At 42.8% G+C, this 16,557-nt stretch overlaps 1 protein-coding gene and 1 long non-coding RNA gene across 3 annotated transcripts; both read right to left on the bottom strand.

The window, feature by feature from the left end:
* Positions 1–10,062: 10,062 nt before the first annotated feature.
* LOC146372594 (uncharacterized) lies at positions 10,063–12,807 on the bottom strand. Its single transcript, XR_014802746.1, has 2 exons — positions 12,596–12,807; positions 10,063–11,337 (listed from the first exon to the last, which is right to left on the bottom strand). It is a non-coding gene; the product is annotated as an uncharacterized LOC146372594 (long non-coding RNA).
* A 1,806-nt stretch (positions 12,808–14,613) lies between these two features.
* LOC146372593 (uncharacterized) lies at positions 14,614–16,241 on the bottom strand. Of its 2 annotated transcripts, none has more exons than XM_084953344.1 (2): positions 16,001–16,241; positions 14,614–15,288 (listed from the first exon to the last, which is right to left on the bottom strand). In XM_084953344.1, exons 1-2 carry the CDS (start codon positions 16,071–16,073, stop codon positions 14,681–14,683), a joined length of 681 nt encoding a protein of 226 aa, XP_084809470.1. In that variant the 5' UTR covers positions 16,074–16,241; the 3' UTR covers positions 14,614–14,680. The 2 variants fall into 2 exon arrangements, with proteins under 2 accessions (XP_084809470.1, XP_084809471.1); XM_084953345.1 differs by lacking the exon at positions 16,001–16,241 and adding an exon at positions 15,458–15,813 and having other exon boundaries at positions 14,616–15,288.
* Positions 16,242–16,557: the final 316 nt, after the last annotated feature.

Raw genomic sequence — 16,557 nt, 5'->3', positions numbered from 1 at the left:
ACAGATCCACCAAGTTCACAGTAGTTTTACAATTTTCTGCAGCGCAGAAAAAAAAACCCTGAAAACATCACACCTCTGAAGTAACACATTGTGATTCATGTACAAACAACCAGTGTTGGTCAAGTGACTTGAAAAAAGTAATCAGTAACTAATTACTGATTACTTCCCAAAAAAAGTAATCCCGTTACTTTACTGATTACTTATTTTCAAAAGTATTTAATTACTTAGTTACTTAGTTACTTTTTAAAAACACGATTTACAACCTGAATAGGTGATAAGACGATAGATCTTTCAGCCCAATCCTACTTTTTCTACATAATCCATCATACAAAATGTAATCAAATGGAAAAGTCTCTTTTTAAAACTTGTTTTATTAGTTTTAACCTTTTAACTATATGCATCAAGCAAAAATTTAATTATATGCAACATTCTCTGACTGGAAGAAAATTGTTTAACATTTAAACCTATTTTCTGCACATTCCAGCACATAAAATAAAATATTTTTTGTGTTTACACTCACGCTTTCAAATAGATGCAAGTAAAACACAGCAGAAAATAAATAAAGTCAAAGACTAGCGGTCCTTTTGCTCTATTTTCACCTGTAAAGCAGGAGTAGGATAGGCGGAGGTTTACCCTGGTGCAGGTTTGCCGCAGCGGTCAGTTGAAGAATCCGCGAGTTTCTCTGTGAATTTCCCATTACGTGGTAGCGCACTCGGTGCTTGCTTGGAAGTTTAGGGGGTTTTTTTCGCTGTAAAAAGAAGTTTTCTTCCCACGCACAACGGACACTAATGTTTTTGTAACTTTTTATGGAATCAAACTCAAAGTAAGGTCAGTACTTCCACGCTTTAAACGCTGCACGCTCATAATCTCTCCCGCACTCGATATATTATCCATTGTTGATCTGCACACAGCTGTTGTCACAAACGTCGCACTCGCTTATGTCACTGTCATGAGACATTCTCGCAAAAAAAAATCACGGTTTTAGTAACGCAGCGTTCCTACGGGAGAGTAATGGTAATCTAATTACCGTTTTTGCAATAGTAATCCCTTACTTTACTCGTTACTTGAAAAAAGTAATCGGATTACTGCCCATGACAAAGCTCATTTTTATTATTCCTAAATGGAAAAAGTCCATTATGAATTTTTGTTATGAATTTCATTTATCAATCCACCTCCTCACTGCTCTTTCCCGGTGCAGCAGCCAGAGCTGGATCAAGCAGCCAGATGGCTTCTGGTGTCATGAACTGGCTGTGTGGAGGCAGAAGAGGACCCAAACGCAAAACTCACGGAGACGAAAAGCTGAACTCAAAATCACTGCTTTATTGCAGGCTTCACAAAGAAACAGAACTAAACTGGGAATGCCAACAGAAGACCGAGGGAACACAGAAAGACACACAGGTTTGGGGAGGAGACATGGACGACGCGACACTGAACTGAGGGAGACATGCACATAAATACACAGAGGGTTAACGAGGGAAGTGGGAGCACACGGGGAACACAGCTGACACAGATAATCGTAACGAGACAGGGCAGGAGTGAACACAACATGACGCATACTGACGAGAGACTGTCAAAGTAAAACAGGAAGTACACAGAGGTTCAGACAGGAGGAGAGAGAGCACGGGGAGAACACAGACATAACGGGCTGGGGAAAACATGGAATAAAACACAAGGAGAGACGAGGGCTCAAATACACAGAGGGGCACACAGGGGGTAAGAGTCACAAGGGGAAAACACATAAGGAACAACGTAACAGGGCAACCCAGGAAGCATGGCCTAAATAAGGAACAAAATACAAAAATACATGAAAACTAAGAATACTGGGCCAACATGGCCCAGGACCATGACATCTGGAGGAAGACTAACTGCAACAAAGGGTCTCTGGGAGGCTGCTCAGGCACAGCAGCTGAAAAATCAAAGATGAAATAAAAACTGGACCTGATCATGGTGCTGGATGAGACAAAAAGTCTAGATGATAAACCAGTGTATGAATTAGTAACACTGATTATGATGATCATGTTTAGGTGGAAACTAGCGAGCTAACTTCCTGCTAACCTCTAACTCAGTTAAATTGAATAAACTCTGTTTTCATGGATGCCTGGATGTTAAACTTAGTTGTTAAACCTGGTAAAGCAGCAACACTGATCATTTTATTAAAGATGAAAGAAGTTAGACCGTTTTTAGCTCTCAGTGATCCCTCAGTGTTCATTTGACTTTGGGACCTGAAATATGGCAGCTTTTCACTTACACATTTTTGAACCACTCATTCATAGAAATAGTTTCCAGTCAAAGATCTGGACAGATCCACCAAGTTCACAGTAGTTTTACAATTTTCTGCAGCGCAGAAAAAAAACCCCCTGAAAACATCACACCTCTGAAGTAACACATTGTGATTCATGTACAAACAACCAGTGTTGGTCAAGTGACTTGAAAAAAGTAATCAGTAACTAATTACTGATTACTTCCCAAAAAAAGTAATCCCGTTACTTTACTGATTACTTATTTTCAAAAGTATTTAATTACTTAGTTACTTAGTTACTTTTTAAAAACACGATTTACAACCTGAATAGGTGATAAGACGATAGATCTTTCAGCCCAATCCTACTTTTTCTACATAATCCATCATACAAAATGTAATCAAATGGAAAAGTCTCTTTTTAAAACTTGTTTTATTAGTTTTAACCTTTTAACTATATGCATCAAGCAAAAATTTAATTATATGCAACATTCTCTGACTGGAAGAAAATTGTTTAACATTTAAACCTATTTTCTGCACATTCCAGCACATAAAATAAAATATTTTTTGTGTTTACACTCACGCTTTCAAATAGATGCAAGTAAAACACAGCAGAAAATAAATAAAGTCAAAGACTAGCGGTCCTTTTGCTCTATTTTCACCTGTAAAGCAGGAGTAGGATAGGCGGAGGTTTACCCTGCTGCAGGTTTGCCGCAGTGGTCAGTTGAAGAATCCGCGAGTTTCTCTGTGAATTTCCCATTACGTGGTAGCGCACTCGGTGCTTGCTTGGAAGTTTAGGGTTTTTTTTTTCGCTGTAAAAAGAAGTTTTCTTCCCACGCACAACGGACACTAATGTTTTTGTAACTTTTTATGGAATCAAACTCAAAGTAAGGTCAGTACTTCCACGCTTTAAACGCTGCACGCTCATACTCTCTCCCGCACTCGATATATTATCCATTGTTGATCTGCACACAGCTGTTGTCACAAACGTAGCACTCGCTTATGTCACTGTCATGAGACATTCTCGCAAAAAAAAATCACGGTTTTAGTAACGCAGCGTTCCTACGGGAGAGTAATGGTAATCTAATTACAGTTTTTGCAATAGTAATCCCTTACTTTACTCGTTACTTGAAAAAAGTAATCGGATTACTGCCCATGACAAAGCTGATTTTTATTATTCCTAAATGGAAAAAGTCCATTATGAATTTTTGTTATGAATTTCATTTATCAATCCACCTCCTCACTGCTCTTTCCCGGTGCAGCAGCCAGAGCTGGATCAAGCAGCCAGATGGCTTCTGGTGTCATGAACTGGCTGTGTGGAGGCAGAAGAGGACCCAAACGCAAAACTCACGGAGACGAAAAGCTGAACTCAAAATCACTGCTTTATTGCAGGCTTCACAAAGAAACAGAACTAAACTGGGAATGCCAACAGAAGACCGAGGGAACACAGAAAGACACACAGGTTCGGGGAGGAGACATGGACGACGCGACACTGAACTGAGGGAGACATGCACATAAATACACAGAGGGTTAACGAGGGAAGTGGGAGCACACGGGGAACACAGCTGACACAGATAATCGTAACGAGACAGGGCAGGAGTGAACACAACATGACGCATACTGACGAGAGACTGTCAAAGTAAAACAGGAAGTACACAGAGGTTCAGACAGGAGGAGAGAGAGCACGGGGAGAACACAGACATAACGGGCTGGGGAAAACATGGAATAAAACACAAGGAGAGACGAGGGCTCAAATACACAGAGGGGCACACAGGGGGTAAGAGTCACAAGGGGAAAACACATAAGGAACAACGTAACAGGGCAACCCAGGAAGCATGGCCTAAATAAGGAACAAAATACAAAAATACATGAAAACTAAGAATACTGGGCCAACATGGCCCAGGACCATGACATCTGGAGGAAGACTAACTGCAACAAAGGGTCTCTGGGAGGCTGCTCAGGCACAGCAGCTGAAAAATCAAAGATGAAATAAAAACTGGACCTGATCATGGTGCTGGATGAGACAAAAAGTCTAGATGATAAACCAGTGTATGAATTAGTAACACTGATTATGATGATCATGTTTAGGTGGAAACTAGCGAGCTAACTTCCTGCTAACCTCTAACTCAGTTAAATTGAATAAACTCTGTTTTCATGGATGCCTGGATGTTAAACTTAATTGTTAAACCTGGTAAAGCAGCAACACTGATCATTTTATTAAAGATGAAAGAAGTTAGACCGTTTTTAGCTCTCAGTGATCCCTCAGTGTTCATTTGACTTTGGGACCTGAAATATGGCAGCTTTTCACTTACACATTTTTGAACCACTCATTCATAGAAATAGTTTCCAGTCAAAGATCTGGACAGATCCACCAAGTTCACAGTAGTTTTACAATTTTCTGCAGCGCAGAAAAAAACCCCTGAAAACATCACACCTCTGAAGTAACACATTGTGATTCATGTACAAACAACACACAATTATTGTAGATTCTTCAAAGCCTCCTTATATTCAACACTTGGGTAGGTGGTGTTATACATGCCCTCACAGCACCGGCACATCAATCATCCTATTTTCACCTTGTCACCTTCATTAAGCTGCTCTCTTTCTACAGAAGGCCCACCGCATGCATGGGGGGGAGGGGGGGGGGGGATACCGTGGGCCAGGGCTGTGGCATCTAATGTCTGGTTGTCAGTGTCCTTTGGAAAAGCAAGTGATTGTCCTAAAATCAGATGTCCCAGCAGACTGATCTAGTTTGCCATGCTGGCAAAAGACCAATACACCAAGACAAACAGCCATTTATGCTTTTTACACAGACAGCCCATTTAACCAGGGAACTTGACACAATGTATTTTTTTTCTATCCTCTGTTAAATAATTCTTGTAGAATTATTTAACTAGAAGAATTGTTGTACCACACATTAAAGTTTCAAATCAGCGAAAAAGCAGTCGTGCCAAAGAAATGTCATGTTTGTTTAAGATGACTGCAATTATGGTATTAACAGAAAACACACATCTCTGTCTCTTTTCTTTTCAGAATCAGAATCAGAAAGGGTTTTATTGCCAAATGTTGAGCAGGTTTACAACATTAGGAAATTGCTGCGGTGCTTCAGTGCAAACATACTGTCATAAATTACGCTTAAATAGACATGAAAATAAAAATAAGAATAAGAATTAAAAGTGCTAAGTAGATAGATATATACATGATATATACATGAGTGCAGGTGGTGATCAGTGCCAAACATGGAATGATGCAGTGAACACAGCGTAGGGTCATGTGTTAGTGGTGGGAACAGTCATATGGTTATTGTTCATGTGTCCAACAGCAGAGGGGAAGAAACTGTTCTTATGGCGAGAGGTTCTGGTGCGAATGGACCGGAGCCTCCTGCCTGAGGGGAGCAGGTCAAACAGACTGTGTCCAGGGTGAGAAGGGTCAGCTGAGATCCGAGCTGCACGCCCCAGTGTCCTGGAGGTGTACAGGTCCTGCAGAGATGGGAGTCTGCAGCCAATCACCTTCTCAGCAGAGCGCACAACACGCTGCAGTCTCTGTTTGTCCCTGATAGTGGCTCCAGCGTACCACACGGTGATGGAGGAGGTGAGGATGGACTCGATGATTGCAGTGTAGAATTGCATCATCGTCCGTGTTGGCAGGTTGAATTTCTTCAGCTGCCTCAGGAAGTACATCCTCTGCTGGGCTTTCTTAATGACGGAGGTGATGGTGGGCTCCCACTTCAGGTCCTGGGTGATGGTGGTACCCGGGAAGCGGAATGAGTCCACAGAGGTGATGGGGGTGTCAGTCAGGATGATGGGGGGGAGTGGAGCTGTGTGCTTCCTGAAGTCCACAATAATCTCCACTGTCTTCTGGGCATTCAGCACCAGGTTGTTGTGGCTGCACCAGGACACCAGACGTTCAACCTCCCTCCTGTAGGCAGACTCATCCCCGTCCGAGATGAGTCCAATAACGGTGGTGTCATCTGCAAACTTGATTAGCTTGACAGACTGGTGGGTGGAGGTGCAGCAGTTGGTATACAGGGAGAAGAGCAGAGGAGAAAGAACACAGCCCTGAGGGGAGCCGGTGCTGATGGTCCGGGAGTCCGAGACATTCTTTCCCAGCCTCACATGCTGCTTCCTGTCCGTCAGGAAGTCAGTGATCCACCGGCAGATGGGATCAGGCACATTCATCTGGGAAAGCTTGCCTTGGAGATGGTCTGGAAGGATGGTGTTGAACGCAGAGCTGAAGTCCACAAACAGGATCCTGGCGTAGGTTCCTGGGGAGTCCAGATGCTGCAGGATGAAGTGTAGAGCCATGTTGATGGCGTCATCTACAGACCTGTTGGCTCTGTATGCAAACTGCAGGGGGTCCAGGAGGGGGGCCGTGAGGGTCTTGAGATAGGAGAGAACCAGGCGCTCAAATGACTTCATGACCACAGATGTCAGAGCCACAGGTCTGTAGTCATTTAGCCCAGTGATCCTAGGTTTCTTGGGGACAGGGATTATGGTAGAGGACTTGAAGCAGGCAGGCACATGACATGCCTGCAGTGAGGAGTTGAAAATGCCAGAAAACACTGGGGCCAGCTCGTTTGCACAGTGTCTGAGGGTGGCAGGAGACACACCGTCTGGGCCGGGAGCTTTTCGAGCATTCAGACTCTTAAACTGCTTCCTCACACCTGCTTCATGAATATGAAGAGTTGTGGTGGGAGGAGGTGGTGTGAAATCCTCTTTTGTGTGGGGTGAGGAGGGGGGTGTTGTAGGTGAAGTGTTTGAAGGTGGTGATGGCTCTATGGAGGGGGGAGAGGTGGGGGAATGAGTGTCCAAAGTGTCTCTATTGTTGGGGCCGTTGGAGGTGTGAAGGCTGCCTGATGGCTCGTCAAAACGGCAGTAAAAGTTGTTAAGGGTGTTGGCCAAGAGCAAGTCATCAGTGGAGTGGGGGGTTTTAGGCTTGTAGTTGGTGATATTCCTAAAACCTTTCCACACAGAGGCCGAGTCATTCTCTGAGATCTGCTGCTGCATCTTCTCAGAGTGCTGGTGTTTAGCAATGTCCACTTCTTTAGTGAACCTGTACTTGGCCTCTCTGTAGCAGTCCCTGTCTCCGCTTCTGAACGCCTTTCTCTTTTCCAGCCACAGCTTTTTGAGTTTAGGAGTAAACCAGGGTTTGTCAGTTATAACTCACCCTGGTGCGTGATGGCACAATGCTGTCCTCACAGAAGTGGATATAGGAGGTGACAGTGTCCGTAAACTCGTCCAAGCTGTTAGAAGCAGCCTTCATTGTGTCCCAGTCTGTAGACTCCAAACACGTGCGAAGCTCCTCCACAGCCTCGTTGCTCCACAGTTTTTTGGTCCTCACGACAGGTTTGGAGAGCTTCAGCCTCTGTCTGTACGCGGGGATTAGGTGGATCATGACGTGGTCAGAAAGTCCGAGTGAAGCGCGGGGCACCGCACGATAGGCCCCGCTGATCGTGCTGTAACAGTGGTCTAATGTCCTCTCCTCTCTGGTCGGGCATTTAATATACTGCTTGTATTTGGGAAGCTCATGGCTCAGATTGGCTTTGTTAAAGTCCCCAAGAGCAATGATGAGAGAGTCCGGGAATGTCCGCTCCATGTGCAGTATCTGCTCCGCGAGTGCGCACTGAGCTGCCTGCGCATCCGCATCTGGCGGGATGTAAACAGCGGCCAGGATGAATGAAGCAAACTCCCGCGGAGAATAAAACGGTTTGCAGTGAATAAAAAGGTATTCCAGAGAGGAAGAGCAGTGCTGAGCAATCACTGTTACATCTGTGCACCAGCCACTATTAATGTAGAAGCAGACACCTCCACCTTTGGTCTTACCAGAGAGAGAGGCCTGCCGGTCCGCGCACAGCAGATGAAAGCCCTCCAGCTTGAGCGCGCTGTCCGGGATGTCCTCACAGAGCCACGACTCCGTAAAACATAAGACACAGGAGGAGGCAAAGTCTCTGTTCATGCTTCTCATCAGGGCCAGCTCGTCTATCTTATTCCTGAGTGAGCGTACATTGGAAAGGAAGATCCCAGGAAGAGCAGTTCGCAGTCCGCGTCTCCTCAGACGCACGAGTGCGCCGGTGTTCCAGATCTACTGGCGTTTAGATCTACTGGCGTTGGTCGAACAGATGTGTGGCAGTCTTGCGTTTCAGGAGCTGCTACCGACAAGCCAGCAAAAAAAAACGCCAAATGTGTCATCTGTGACACTTGTGAGGTTATCTCAAACACACTCCGTCTGTCTTGATGCTGTTGAACAACAAAATGTTTAAAAATGTGGCGAGTTTACCTGGTGATATCCTCATGCGCGATGCGATCGCGAAAACAGCAAACAATTAACACCACGCCGATGTTGTTCACAGGACAGCAAGAGTAAACGATCGGGAGACTCTTGTCGTCGTTATCGTTCCCCTCGCACGTTTTATTTCTCCGGTTTCAGCGTTTTTGCTGCACAACTAAAGCGAGCAGTTTACTTTGTGCACTAACATGGACTTGAGTCAACCAGCGCCACCTCTGGCCAAGTGCCACAGCCTACAGCCAGATCAACTTGTGACACACATCTGCAGCACGTTTGAATTCGTTTCATGCACAACACATTTGTACCTTTCAATTGTGTCTGTCTGTGCGTCATGCAAATAAACCTTTGAAAAGAATGAAATGATATCATATATTTCTTATTGGCCTACATTTGTACAACATTCCAAATTATATATACAAAGTCATAGAAATCACCACTCCAATTGGTCATCATGATTTTAATATTCTCTTTTCCCATAACAATGAAATACGCCTTGGACAAATATAACACATCAATATTTCATTAGTGTTGTCACATCACATCCTGTAAGCAGAGTCTATCTGTGTCTTTTCTCTGGAAATGAATATTTCCAGCCAATATAGGCAATCCATCAACATGGCTGGAGAGTTGGTAGTTATATACAAGTCTGTATAAGTGTGGTTAATCTAATGAACATTTGTAAGGAGATGGCAGTTACTGTGAATTCACAGCAGTTACACAGTGATTAGTAATGAACAGAGCCAGTGAGAGTGAGTGGATTTAAGAAAGTCAGTGACTCAGGTGTGTCGATTGGTTTGTCATCTGTTTTTGAGAGTGGAGGGGACGTAGAAATCTTTTGTTTTAAATCTTAGTTAGGAAGATTCCTGTTTTAAAACAAGCATTTTGTGTGAGAAATGCAAGAAGTACACCTGCAGAAAGCACACAGTTACATTCTGTCCATCACGTGGACAAAATCGAAAATGTTGAGCATTGAAAAACTGAGAACGTTGGGCAAGTTCAAAAGAAATGTGTGTGTGTGTGTGTATAAGAACGAAAAACCTTTACCAAATGGTTCCTAAAATAGTTATGGAAAGTCTAACTGTTGTATGTCTGTGTTCTACATGTTTATCTGATGGAAAATAAAGTTGCTATTGTTTTATTGCAGTTTCTTGACAATTCTGAGTGGATTTACACAGTACGGGTCAAAATGACCCGCAACAAAATCAATGTCACCTTTTTGTTTGTCAACATAATACAAGGGTTAATTTCCAAAACTTCCATATGATCTTCAATTTGTAGCAGATACACTATCACATAGCAGCTGGAGCAGTCTCCAATGGAGGTCAGTCCACTGCTGCCACCTGTGGCCAAATACCATAGCCTACTACTAGATTAACTTGTGACACATCTGCACCTGCTGCTATGATCACATTGAGTAGAGGCTGAGTGGCTACACTTACCCCTGGTACATCCAGATCTACCCACAAACATGTTGAAAGATGCAATCCCAGCAATGTGGATTGTCAACACTAAAAACAATCAGTAAGCAAAGACAACAGGGATCAATTTTTTCTGTTTATTTAGCAACCACAACATTTGTAGTCGCCTTCTGCAGAGGGGAAGTCCACACACACTGTGTGGTACCACTTCCCACAGAAGGTGCATTCAATCTGCAAGAAAAATTAGATTGTCAGAGTCATTCATCTGAAGTCAGGCTCTTGAGTAAAGCAACTAAACATGTTACAGTGTGCAGATACTGCATATTTCTGTGCAACAGTCTTATCTGTGTATCACTTGATGTTTCCATGCGTCCTTTAGGTGCTCTAGTGTCTTTAGAGTGCAAAGGCATGCAGGTCACCTGAACTATAATTCCACTGTCGGTGCATCAAAGTGACATGTCACCCAGTGATGTTGAAGTAACCCAGTCAAGGTGCTTCCATCTGAGGTATTGATTTCGTTCTCTTACCCATGCTAACGACATGTGATGTTACAACACTGGTGAAATATTAGTGTGTCTATATTTGTTCACGAGGAGTCACGATTACGGTGACTATCAAAATCGTCGATGACTAATTTAATAGTCGACGCGTCATTTGAAGCTTTGTAAGATCACAAAAGACGCAGGAATAAGTAGTAGGATTTAAGAGTGTAATAACGGACTTTTAGTATTTTATTTTATTTATTCTGCAATGCTTCATTACTCACTAATGTTACAAATGTTGAAAGGTAAAAGTGTTCAATAAAATCCTAAATATTGCAAATTGCTGTAAGAAGTCAGTTCTTCTTTCGCTGCTTTAGGACACATCCCATTATATTGACTACTGTACACACACTACTTAATATTTAAGGTACAAAAAATACTGGTTTCTGTGCATGCATCTGCAGTGAAGGTGTGTGTTGTTTTGCCATGCAGCTTTTACTTACTTAGGCGCAATCAAGCACTCTTCTTCATTTTGCCTACCATGAAGTCAAGCCAAAAAAACAAGAAAAGAAAACGATTTTTCTGGTATCTGAAGTATAACAGTTCCCTGAACTACCTCTGATAGTGTCCTCATCATCATAATATTCCCTTTATTTATGATTAGTTATCTTTATCTTCAGAGGTGTGGGTGACAGTTTTAGTGTTTGCTTTAAAAAACAAAAAACAACAAAAACTCAAAACAAAAACTTGAAATATATATATTCTATATACATATATAGAGATGCTCACTCCTGATTGGACACTGAGCTGCACCACCTTCTCCTTCACTCCTCCACCTTGCTGTCCTCTGTGCTCTCTCTCCTCCATCTCCAGGGAACAAATCAGAGTCTGAGCACCAAACCTGTGGACTGTTAGTCTGCAGATAAGAAGGAAAACACACAGAATTCTCATGTTTGCCATTTTTCATACCGTATTATTATCGTATATTAGTTTACCAGTCCAACAGATTTATTTTCCCAAATGGATCATTACAGCTTTTGCCACACTGGTCCACTTGATTGTCAAAGTGTATTAGCTCTTTATTATTTCTTTCTTTTCTTTGAAATGATTACAATCAGAACGGACAGGACTGGGGGATGGGAAAGAGAAAGATGAAGAAAAGAGAAGTTGGGAAGATGCTCAACAGAAGGAGATGGAAAGCAAAAAAAATAGGAGAAGAGAGAGAAGACACTAAAAATCTGTTTGATCACCTGCTGGAAAAATAAAAACAAGCAAAAAGAGAAAAACACAGTAGCGAAACCACAGCAAAAACCAACATAAGCACAAGTTATAGTAAATAATAAATATCTCCACATCCCGGAAGGGTCCTGATCGAGCCACAGGGGCCATAAACTGACAGTTTATTTATAACTAGAAATAATAAAGCAGTTGACGTGTTTCAGGCTGTGACTTTTAGTCTCTGTTGGTACTTCATCACTTTGAATAAGTGTAAGTCAACACCAGGCCGCACTTTCAGTCTTTCCATTAAACAAATGAACAAGAATCCATTGTTTTCACCATTAAACAATAAAATATGCTTCTTGACTCCTTGATGCAGGTGCCCACCTACGACCTGGTTTATTAATACTAAGCTAAAGAGGAAAGCAACTCACTGTAGTTCTCACAGCTCAGGACAAGCAGACACCTGATGTTGAGTGACTGAATGGAACTAAAACAAGAATTCATAATTATGTTTGTCTGCCATGAACACGTGATGATAAAACTCTGCATATGCAGTCAGGAGACTGATGACCTGTGAAATGAGCTGTTAGAAATGTGCAGATATGTGTAAACATTGATCAGCATTTAACATCCAGGATGGAGCAAAACTTCTGACCTGCATGTATGAGAACCTTTAATCACATCATCTTTGTAGTGAAATAGCTGATGACTCATTAAACGTTTCCATGTAATTTATCCACAGTGAAAAATATTCACTTTGCTGGATCTGAAAATCACGTGTTCATTTCATTAGACACTAGCAATACTATTAAACTGGACCTTATCATTATCATATAGCACTAAATGTGAAACTGTGTCATATAACAATCTATATATGTAATATGTGTTTGCCTGAATCTTCCAGCACAAACAGAAAGACGAGCTGTTGTCTGAGTATCAACGCAAGTACACACCAGAAATCGTTCAGTAAAGACAAATTTAATAAATGAAAGCTGGTGAGAGGGCCTTTGATGTTTCTCTTTGGATCATCCTTCCATCCATTTCTTCAGCTTATCCAATTCAAGATTGGAGCCATCCCAGCTGTTATGGGGCCAGAGGCGGGGGTACAACCTGGACAGGTCAGTCTAACACAGAGAAACAGACAACCATTCACACTCACATTCAACCTAACTGCATCTCTCTGGACTGTGGGATGAAGCTGGAGTACCTGGAGGGAACCACAAAGGCCCGAGGACTGTCTTGCTCTCAGGTGACGGCCGTTCACGCTGCTCTGAACACTCTCAGTTGTCTTTGGATCATCCTGTTGTTTGTCTCCCAGTGTCGTTACTGCTCCTCTCCTTTCAAAGACAAACACCAAATAACACCAAATGAGAGTGAATCACTTCAGAACAACGTGAACACTCCTGGTTATTGTGAGCAAACGTCATAACAAGATGAATATATTTACCATTTTACTGAGGGAAAATCTTCTGTGTGGTGTTTCTTCTCATCTTGGCTCTTTTTCCTGACACCCCGTCAAGTCTGTGACAAGTCTGTGACTTGACAGGCCCACCACCCCGTGCGGGTGGTGGGCCTGCGGGAGGATGGGCCCATGTCTCCTCTTCGGGCTGTGCCCGGCCGGGCCCCATGGACTAAGGCCCGGCCACCAGACGCCCTCGGGCACCCTCCCTGGGCCTGGCTCCAGGGCGGGGCCCCGGTAACCCTATCCCGGGCAGGGTAAACTGTTCCCTCGATATTCTTTTCATAAGGGTCTTCTGAATCGCTCTTTGTCTGGTCCCTCACCCAGGACCAATTTGCCATGGGAGACCCTACCAGGGGGCAAAAGCCCCCAGACAACATAGCCCCTGGGATCCCTGGGACACACAAACCCCTCCACCACGATAAGGTAGCGATTCAAGGAGGAGAAAATCCTGGATAAAGGATAATAATTAATAACATCATCAAAACAGACAAACCTGAAAGAATTGCTGATCAGAGCTGTGACAGAGTCACAGATTAGTTGGATGTATACTTATCTTTCACAATGAGAGCGTTTGCATAGACGTCTCTTCAGGTCTTTTTATTGTTTTCTTTCTGGAGAGGAAAGTGATGAGACTGATGAGGAAATACCAAATACAAAGACTGACAAAGGGAACTGAAAAAGTCTAACCAAAACCTATACTGGGGGAAAACTGTAGGAAACAGAACTACTGAGGCAAGGAAACACGAGGGGACGGAGACTAACACTCTGACAAGGGACAAAGGGAGACTGACACAATATTTACACACAGGAGGCTGATTATGGGAACTAAGGACACATAGAAACACAGCTGAACCGAATAAGAAATGAACAACAAGTCGAAACAAACTCTAATGACAGTTCAACAAGTTTCTAAACACAACAAATAACTTTCAGGATGTTTCAACAATGTGTAAAATGAGTTCTTATCTTTTTTTGTGAGAGGGCCTTCAATGTTTCTCTTTGGATCATCCTTCCATCCATTTCTTCTGCTTCACCAATTCAAGATTGGAGCCATCCCAGCTGTTATGGGGCCAGAGGCGGGGGTACAACCTGGACAGGTCAGTCTAACACAGAGAAACAGACAACCATTCACACTCACATTCAACCTAACTGCATCTCTCTGGACTGTGGGATGAAGCTGGAGTACCTGGAGGGAACCACAAAGGCCCGAGGACTGTCTTGCTCTCAGGTGACGGCCGTTCACGCTGCTCTGAAGACCCTCAGTTGTCTTTGGATCAAATAACACCAAATGAGAGTGAATCACTTCAGAAACACTCCTGGTTATTGTGAGCAAACGTCATAACAAGATGAATATATTTACCATTTTACTGAGGGAAAATCTTCTGTGTGGTGTTTCTTCGCAGCGTGACTCTTTTTCCTGACTTTTAGAAACAAGAGGCAGAAAAGAAAGAATAAAAGTTAAAACCTCGACAATTTTCAAATATTTTAGGACATTATTTTAGAAACAACCTTAAGCACTATTTACTACTTACCACTTTGTTCAGGCTTGCTGACGTTCGACATGCTTCACTGTATATTATAATCTCAAGCGCTTCCTTGCTTGAGTCGGGCTCCGGATGCTGCTCTCTTCCTCCGCCTTCCTCTTAGCACGCTTTGCCGACATATTTAGAACACGGCAGAGCACCGAAGTGAGAACTCTGCCGTCCGCGCTGTAGTCTGTTACTCTCCAGCGGTTCTTCATCTCAGTGTCCTCTGTTCGGTAAACAGTGGAGATGACTCTTGTGATGGGGAGGCCGTCGACAGTCAGGGTGCGGACACAGTTCCTCCGATCTGCCTTCAGCACAGCAAGATCTGCTTTCTCTGGAAGAACTGGAGTCAGGAAGCGTGGATGAGAGCTGGAGCCCGCAGGCGGCAGCATCATGCCAGCTGGTGAGTCTGTAGGAGGAGAAGGAGTGGTGTTCTCTCTCTGGCTCTGCCTCACATCGACAAATGGTGTCGTCACCTGGTCCCGGTAGGACCATCCTTTAAAAGGTATGTCAGGAAAGTCCTTGGACCCAGTCACCAGGTTATGGTAAAGAGTGAGGACCAGGGGGGGCATGGAGTCCAGATGGCTCCTGTTCAGTTCACGGTTCCTCAAGTTAATGACGACCATCTGAGGTGCAGTGACTGGACTCACCAGATCAGCTACGAGAAAGCAAAGCGTGCGTCTACGTTAATCATGTGATCACACAAATTAAAGCCTGAATTTAAATTGTCCAGACATGGCTTTACATCATCATAAGCTCTTCCACACACAAACAGTAAGAAGCTCCCAGCAGAACTCATTGTTTATGAAAGCCTTCACATTTTTCACCTGGTAAAAGTTTTCATGTTGTGTAAGGCTGCATGGACTTTCACTGAGGTTTTAATACGCATTCACATTAAGGAGTAATATCTTCATATTAGTTGAGCATCGATATTTTGAGAATAAAGCAGCTACATTTAGGTGAGAAACCTCCCACCTCCTTATTGCAGGCACACACTGTTTCAATCTCAAACTCATCCAGCGACTCTGTGAACTTTTAAAACTCCATTCTCCAGCTTTACACATTCACAATCTATGAAACTTTCACGTATAACTCAGCGCCAGCAGCCCAAACATGTCAACTCAAACCCTCTACATGCAAAAACGGCCCGCGCGCTGACGTCAGCGTCCTCCAACGCCTTAGCAATTAAAAAAAAACATGGCGCCATCTTTATAGTGTACTGGCACACGTTAAAATTGATGTTACTCAAGTATGAAACATCTCATCCTAAATGTTAACACTCATGAAGTCCTACTTCCAAACAATAAAAGACAAAAATCTAAGTTGTATTTGTTTGCTAGCACTCTGACATATTAGCCTGCTGTACTCACCATAGCGTTGATCTAGCACCTCCTCAATGAAAAGGGAGATCAGGTGCATCTCGCGACTGAAGTTTGAAGTCATTTTGCAAATCCTTCTTGAAGATTTTCAAACGTTAGCTGTAGTTTGAAAAATCCGAGTTTTCACAGCACTAGTGGGAAAAAGCTCCTGTTTGCGCTCAAACGTGAAACCCGAATTCCCATTTTGCCTCCTGCTTTTATACCTGCACTCAAACACGTCATCATCACCATGACACCCAGTGTCACCGAAAATCAATTGTATATATTTAAAATAAAGTTTGTCTAATTATCATAGTTTTTAAAAATATATATATATTTCTCATTTTATTTTACTGTTTTATTCATCCTTTTCAAAAAATATATTGCCAAACTTTGTCGTTTTAATTCTTTAAAAAATCATTAATTCACCAGTTTACAAAAATGAAGATCTATATCTGAAATTTAAATTAATACATAAATAATTACAATTGATAATGGATTTTTAGCGTTAAAGAATAGTTTTTCAATGCGCTTTAAATGTTATCAGAGCCGATGTTGTGCCAAAAAGT

The sequence above is a fragment of the Perissodus microlepis genome, chromosome 15, assembly GCF_051167445.1.
Source record: "Perissodus microlepis isolate ML-2025 ecotype Zambia chromosome 15, ASM5116744v1, whole genome shotgun sequence".
NCBI classification, from domain to species: Eukaryota; Metazoa; Chordata; class Actinopteri; order Cichliformes; family Cichlidae; genus Perissodus; species Perissodus microlepis.
Note: the sequence above shows the minus strand (reverse complement) of the source record. Positions and strands in the feature narration are given on the sequence as shown.

Excerpts from the sequence above, each read along its gene's own strand:
- LOC146372593 (XM_084953344.1), bottom strand. The coding sequence starts at position 16,073 with ATGACTTCAAACTTCAGTCGCGAGATGCACCTGATCTCCCTTTTCATT. Across the intron at positions 15,289-16,000 it reads GGTGCTAGATCAACGCTATG|CTGATCTGGTGAGTCCAGTC; the intron begins GTGAGTACAGCA and ends GCTTTCTCGTAG.